Source organism: Simochromis diagramma, unplaced genomic scaffold (assembly GCF_900408965.1).
Source record: "Simochromis diagramma unplaced genomic scaffold, fSimDia1.1 OVJJ01000545.1, whole genome shotgun sequence".
Lineage (NCBI taxonomy): Eukaryota > Metazoa > Chordata > Actinopteri > Cichliformes > Cichlidae > Simochromis > Simochromis diagramma.
Window position 1 is genome coordinate 6,836,292 of NW_024387371.1, and position 7,289 is coordinate 6,843,580.

The 7,289-nt window shown below is 42.2% G+C and overlaps 1 protein-coding gene across 1 annotated transcript; it reads right to left on the reverse strand.

The window, feature by feature from the left end:
• Window positions 1-788: 788 nt before the first annotated feature.
• emilin3a (elastin microfibril interfacer 3a) lies at window positions 789-5,143 on the reverse strand. The gene is made up of 4 exons (XM_040007615.1): window positions 4,659-5,143; window positions 4,407-4,526; window positions 3,789-4,306; window positions 789-3,570 (listed from the first exon to the last, which is right to left on the reverse strand). The coding sequence occupies exons 1-4, from the start codon at window positions 4,817-4,819 to the stop codon at window positions 1,616-1,618; spliced, it is 2,754 nt and encodes a 917-aa protein (XP_039863549.1). The 5' UTR covers window positions 4,820-5,143; the 3' UTR covers window positions 789-1,615.
• Window positions 5,144-7,289: the final 2,146 nt, after the last annotated feature.

Consider the following 7,289-nt stretch of genomic DNA (forward strand, 5'->3'; position numbering starts at 1 on the left):
GAAACAGGAACTAACAGGGGAAGGTTATTAGCAAGGTCACCTTTCGCCCCATTGTAACTGCCCAATGAGGACTGCGCTCAGAAAACTGGGCTGGTAAATTTGTAGCCTAGAGAGAGAATGAGATGTAGGCTGCTTCTGCTGCACTAAAGGGCTCTTTGGCTGTCTTTCTCCATCACCTTGGCTATAATGCAAATTTGTAATTTTCCTCTGGCAAGCACGGCCTGTCCCTGCGAACTTAATTTTTTGGAAGGGAGACATCATTTACACTCATACTTCAATGCTCCCTGCACTTTTCAGTTGAGTCTATTAATGCTTCTCTATTGCCCTCTTGTGGTGTCCTCACTCTTCTGCACCAACACTTTTCACTTCCAGAGTGAAACATGACTACAGAACTATAGCAGAGTTACAGCTTGCCTTCGGTGGCAGCAGGAGGGAGGGTTTCGAGTTTGAAGACTGGGACCTTTCTGTGTGGACTGTGCGGGTTCACCCTTTGCCTCAGGGTAATCGGGCTTTCTCCCACAGTCCAAACATGCTTATGAAGTGTATAATTGGAAAAGAATGAATGGAAGGATGGATGGATGGAACACTAGCAAGGGAAATCATAATAAGATTCAATTCATCCTAATTTTTAGTTCCTTTTAGGGAGTTGTGTAAATATTTTTGGAGCACACACCACAGTGTTACATTTGCATTATATGGGGCTAGACTTAGATATGAAATAAACTATTTTGATGGATGGATAGATTATATTTGTACAGTAGTACAATACAAAAGTACTTGGTGCATGTTTGTTGAAACTGATCAAGTTCTAATTAGCTCTAATTTTAGTTAATTAACTATTTGTTTGTTTTTCACGCTTACTTTTGGTTTCTCCAGTGTTCCTCTAGTTTCTATGCTGAAGTGTCCCTGGGTAAAATACCAAACACAACATTGCCCCTGAGTGGATCTGTGTGTGTGTGTGTGGGTGTGTGGGTGTGATAGTTAGAAAATGCTTAAAAGCATATATATTTAAGTGCTATATACGTTTATATTGTGTGCAGGAATGAGTGAATTTGACTTGTAGTAAAAAGTCCTTTGACTGCTAAGTTAACACAGAAAAGAGAACATGAAGATCAAATCATTTTTTATTGAATTGTCTGTATTGAAAAACTTAAAAATTAAACTTTACATACTTTTCATGCAGGACTGCAGTAAGAATATAGACTAATGCTCAAAAGCCAGAGCCATATAAAAACATTACATCTACACTAAATATAAGAAAAAACAATACAAAAACTTCATCATGTAAACATTATTAAATGACTGTTCATTTATGATTTCTTAAAAGCTTTAGAGTAACACAGGTGCAGTTGTTTATCTCTCACTCAATCACTCAGGCTCTGAGTATTCTTAGGACCACCATGATTAGATTTCAAGATTCAGTTGTGAGTGCGGTTGAAGTTAGCTGCCTTTTGGTTTTTTCCTTTTGTAAGCTGACAAAACATCATTATTTCAGTGCACATTCGAAACCTTTGCATTGTAAAAACTGTATAATAATGGGCTTAGTGGAACCCCTTTACGCCTGCAAAATATTTACTCTTCGCCGTTTTATAATTCATTGTCCATATGAAGTAAACTAATTCAGAGCGAAGGTATCCCCTCGTGTCTCTGCAGCCTCTAAACTCTGCTCTGTTGGCTCTGCCTTGGAGGTGCAGTTTTTCAGTTCACCTTTCAGCTCAGACAGCTGCTGCGCATGGCTAGAGAGAGTCCCACTGACTTGCAGTAGGAGACCATTTGACTGTCTCTCCAGCTCCTCCCTGATTCTCTCCAGGTCGTCTGCCAAGTAGTTTAAGCCCTTACACTGGTCCTCTACGCTGGCAACCCGCCCACCAACCTCAGTTACCTCCTTCTGGACCACCATAGCTGATCTTCGGCACCCCCGTACCTCTTCAGCTAGCCGTCTCTTCATCTCCTGCAGCTCACCTTTAAGCCGGGTCAGTCTGCGCTCACCTGCCCCAAGCATGGAAGCCTGATGTCCAACCAGCTGCACCACGCCCTTTATCTGCTGGGCCAGACGAGTCTCTCTTTGATGCCAAGAACTGTTGGCTTCACCAACCTGGTGGACCACTGTCCCCAGGGAATCCTGGAGTCCTCTCAGGGTGTGGTTAACTGAGCGCACATTGAATTTGAGGATTGTTAGCTCACCCTGGATGGAAGAATCTTGCTCTGCTTGTTCCTGCTGCTCCCTGAGGGTCAGACGCTTTAGCATGTTCTGCAGTGTAACATTGAGTGTGTTCAACTGGTCAGCTTGCATATCCAGTACCTCCTTCACATTCTGCTCCAAAGCCAGGTTTTCACTTGGCACAGCAGAGTCTCCTTGGATGGTAACTGTTTGAGGTGAGGGACATGAAGTGGTGCAGAGCATTTCCAAATTGTTGAGGTGCTTTTGCATTCTGTCCACATCCACCTCCAGTCTGCCTCGGAGTGACTCCAGCTCTGTCTCCAGAGTGGGAACAATGTGATCCTCCAGAGCAGTTGCATTACCCAGCTCCTCCAAAGCTGTTAGTAAACGACACTCCAGATTCTTCAACTTAACCTCCATTTTGGCCTCCAAAGCATGTCCAGTCGCATCTCTGTCTGGGACACCACTTGTCCTTCCAGATTCTTCACTTTTGATCTCCCCAGTCAGGTTGAGCTTGGCCTCTACATATGCCAGACGCCCCTCCAGCATTCCTTCTATGTGGTCTTTGTGTCCACCCAGCTCCACTCTCAGATGCTCCTGGGACTGGTTGAGGCCTGCCATTGACCTTTCCAGCAGCTGCACCCTTTCCGTAAGTCCACTCATCCTACCACAGCAGCTCTCAGTACCATTACAACCATTGATCTGTGCTTGGAGCTTTCTCAGCTCTGTTCTTAGGTTGATGGTGCTTTCCTGTAGAGCATCCTCCATCTGCTCCTGCCGCTTACTTTGCTGCTTCTGGCACTGACGGTGCACATCCCCAGCTTTCTCCTTGCATCGGTCCTCTGCGCTCTCCACACGCTTCTCAAATCCGCCAAGAATTTCTGTTCTGGCTGTGCTTAATTTAGCATCCATCAGTTTCTCCATAGCTCCTCCAAGCTTGCCATTGGAGTTTGATACCAAAAGATTTCTAATACCTGTTCTATTAGAAATCTTCTTCAGTGCTTCATCATGCCTCATCACTGTCACTTTGAGTTCCTGAATCTCAGCTGTCTTGGCTTGCAGCTCATTTCTAAGCTCTTCAACCCTTTCATTCAGTTCTGCGAGGTCTGGAACAACATGTCTACCATCTAGATCTCCTGTGTCAAGGTCTCCCCCAGGAATTTCTACAAACCCAAAGGTGGATGGATGAGAGGCTACATCTGGAGGGGGAACAGGAACAGGACCAGTACCAGGGGGAGCAGAGAGCAGAGCTGACAGCATCCTGTTAGCATCCTCTCTGAGTGAGGTTCGCAGGCTTTCCTCTAGCCCATTCACAGTTACCCTCAAAGTCTCTAGACCCTGGTTTAGACGCCGCACATCCTCTTCCATATGATATATTCGCTCCTCCGTCTCGCTGTCAAGAGCATGACCTGAAGAGATAAAGAGATGCTATTAAAAGGGGGACAAACAGTAAAGAAATCCCAAACACTATGCTTTGATGTGACTGCATTTTGAATCTAGTTCATTTTAAGAACTTGTTAAGAACTTGTTGTTCTTTTACTTAAAAAAAAAAAAAGAAAGTAAATTCAGGTACATCACTTTTAAAACCCAGTTAGCTTTATTGGACAGTTTAAAAATGGGGACATACCTGTGGTCTCTCCCACAGGCTGTTCACCACCAGAGGGGGGAGGAGAGGGGATTTCTTCAGGTATAAATTCCTCAGGTGCTTGGCTATTCTCATGTTCATGTTCATGGTCGGTCTCTGTGTAATGTGGCTCTTCATGCTCTGGAGCTGGCTCTGATTCTGATGGATAAGGCTGGAAGGGGATGTCTGGGTAGGAGGAGGACCTCGAAGGCCCAAAGGGATGCATTGGGAAGGGGTTAAAACTGCCAGTAGGAGGGCCTTTGGGATGACTCCATGGGCTGGCTTTCACAGCAGTGTTAACATGTGGGCCCTTGAACATCGGGACTTTGCTAGGGGGCCCCTTAAACTGGGACTCTCTCATTGGTGGGCCCTTGAATGGTGGCATCATTTTCATAGGGTGTTGATAAACTGGATGTCCCTCCATACATCCATAACCAGAGTACCCAGGGCAACAACGCCACTCCAGCTCTGTGACGGTTTTATGTGCCACCTTGTAAAGTGGCTTGTACATCAGGCGATACCTGCAGGGAGCAGCAGTAATGGGTTAAAAACATAAATTCAGTGTTTTGTACTGTGAAGCGACCTGAATTAAAATCTATCACACGAGTAGCGTTTACTCACAAAAGAGCTGGGCATTTGCGGCCCAGTGAACACTTGTTGTACTCGGCTTTTACATACGGTGCTGCTCCATCCTGTATGGTGAAGGGCACTGTATTTTCAGTGACGTAGGCACAGTGGTTCCTTTCAGAGTGGAAATCAAAGAGGAAAGAAAAAAACTTGGTCAGATACAATTTTTAAAAAATTACAAGATTTGTCACTGAATTATCTGACGTGGTGATGTGCATGACAGAGATGGAGAGAAACAGCACTTACTTGTGCCTGCTGGTGGGTTTTCCTTGGCTGTAGTGTTGACCAAGCCCAGGTTTATACTGGTGAAATTCAAATGGTCTGTAGATCTTGGTTTCAATAAGTGATGAAAATAGTGCCATGAAGACAAAAAGGCTCAAAACGCCTGAGAAAAGCATCCTGAGCATTCACGTGTCCAGTGAAAAGTTGAGTGAAAAAACTCTTCAAACTGAAAACAGAAAAAAGTATTCCTTTATCAAAGGACAGCAAAGGCAACAAATATTCAAATATTCTCCACTTGCTTGTAAAAATACTTGAATTTCTGGGTTATACAGCAAAATGCCACCCCGTGAGTGCTGATGCTGGCTGTGGTTGTAGTGGACTCCCGTGACAAAAGTCCACTGTGAGTTTGGGGGGGGACTACAGACGCCACTAAAAAGGCTCCACCGGCTCCATCTGCATATCTCCTCCCACTCAGCCTCCTCAAAGTAACACCCTATTGACAACACAGGAGGGAAAAACCCATCATCTCCCCGGTTAATGTCCCACCTGTGACTCTTTTGTGGTCGTCATCTATATAATTTTAATATATGACAATTCTGGAAGCTGCTTTCACCAACCAGAACAGCAGCTGAGCTCTCAGTAGCTTTTTTCCTTTAGTGACATCACGGCAAACCAGAGAGGAAACGCTGCATCACCTCCAACGAGTATAGTACCCAGCTTTGTCCCAAAATGGGAAGGTTATTTATTCACCCTTTAGAATATAAAGTAAGAAAGACATGCATAAACATTATATGTAGAAAAAACAAAACAAGAACATCATGTTCAGGGTAAAAGCCTTGTTTTAATATAAAAACTAAATAACAAAACATGCCTTCACTGCTGTAAGTAAGAAGCAGTCAAGAGACAGACTTACTGCTTATTCTAATATTAATGTTTAGAAGGTCTTCGAATGGATTTGATTTGATGTATAACTATTGCTATAGATTTGATTTATAGATTTTTAATAAATGTAAAATTTGATTGTATATCATGTGTTCATAGATGCCATTTTTTATCCAATTTTTTTCCAGTTATTTCTTTACATCACCCCAGAGAGATAGCCCTTTCTTTCATTTTCTTTGCTCTTTTAGCCAGTGTAAAATTGATGTGACACAAAAATTAAAAATCAGCTTCTGATATCAGTAAATGTCATCCTATTTGCCAATAGCCTGATATGAGCTGACAACACCAGTATCACTCGCTATGTGAAGAATATATCAGATATAGTCTTTGCATCCAGCATACAGCAATGTTAGATAATATGAAAACATTCAAGTAAATCCAGTTAGTTAGTAATTTGTCATAATATATAACACAGTGTAACATGAAGTAGAAGTAATGAAGTAGAAAATTCTCACATTCAGAGGCTGAAACCAGGAAATGTTTGACCTTTTAGCTTGATGCTAACATAAAAAATTAATCTTAAATATGTGCTATCAATATTTTATGAGCCCCAAATGGGATGGCACACGCATTTTCTCACTAGAACAGCCGAGCTGTGATGATAGTGTTGAGGTTATGTGACGACCTGACAGTATATGAGGTGACACATCTTGGCCTCCCTGACTTCACACATACACGTTGACACGGTCTGAGCCTTCATTTAACAGCAAACCTCCAGAAAGGGGAACAAACAGAAACAAATGCCCTGTGTTAAAGGCTTTGACAGTACACACCCATGACTGAGTGCTGAGCCCCACAATTCCACACATTCATGCACAACACGGCTCTTGTCCAGTTTAAGTTCACCGCCCTGAGTACAGAAACACGCCCGGTAGCTCCATTGCACCACAGCTAGGACACTTTCCACTTTCTGGTTATATGAAGCAACATTTTAGTTGCATAAAGCCATATAACATGGAAAGTATTGTACAAACATTGGAGGTAAACTAAGTATTTTTTTAGGCTCGTATTTCAGTTCTGCCACTTTGCAGTATTAGCTTCATACCTCATTCATTTACAAAGAAAAAAATGTAACTTTTTCTTATGTTTTTACTGCTGTTTGTTGGCAAAATTATACAAGAACTGCCAGGATGACTTTCATAACATGAATGAAAAGATGAGTCATGGGCAAAACATGACCTCATTAAGTTCTGGTCGTGATTCAGGATTCATCTATTTTTAAAACCGTGGTGTTGTTGGCAGATGATGCGTCTTTGAGTGCTACTTTTGTTACAGTTGTGGTCAAAAGTATACATACACTCTTCATGGGCAGGAATCTTTTAATGATTTATTTGATCTGGGGATTTTGTTTTTCAGAGTGAATTAACTGTGCAGCACACATCTTTAATGACTTAAAAAACAAGAATTGGGTTCCCAAGTTTGATTTTATTTCATATTTTTATAATGCACATGGAGTTAAAAGTGTACATACAGGCTCTGTATTTGGTTAAATGTTGCTTAGCAAGTTGCACCTCAACCAGACACTTTTGGTAGCCATTGACAAGCTTCTGGCATAATTCTGGCTGAATATTTGACCACTGTTCTGGGCAGAAAATTTTAGAATTCATTTAAATTGGTTGGTTTCCTGGCTCAGACCCAGCTTTTATTTTTTATTTCTTGAAAATAAACTTTGCAGATAGATTTGTTTAAATAGCTTTTATGGGTCTAATATAT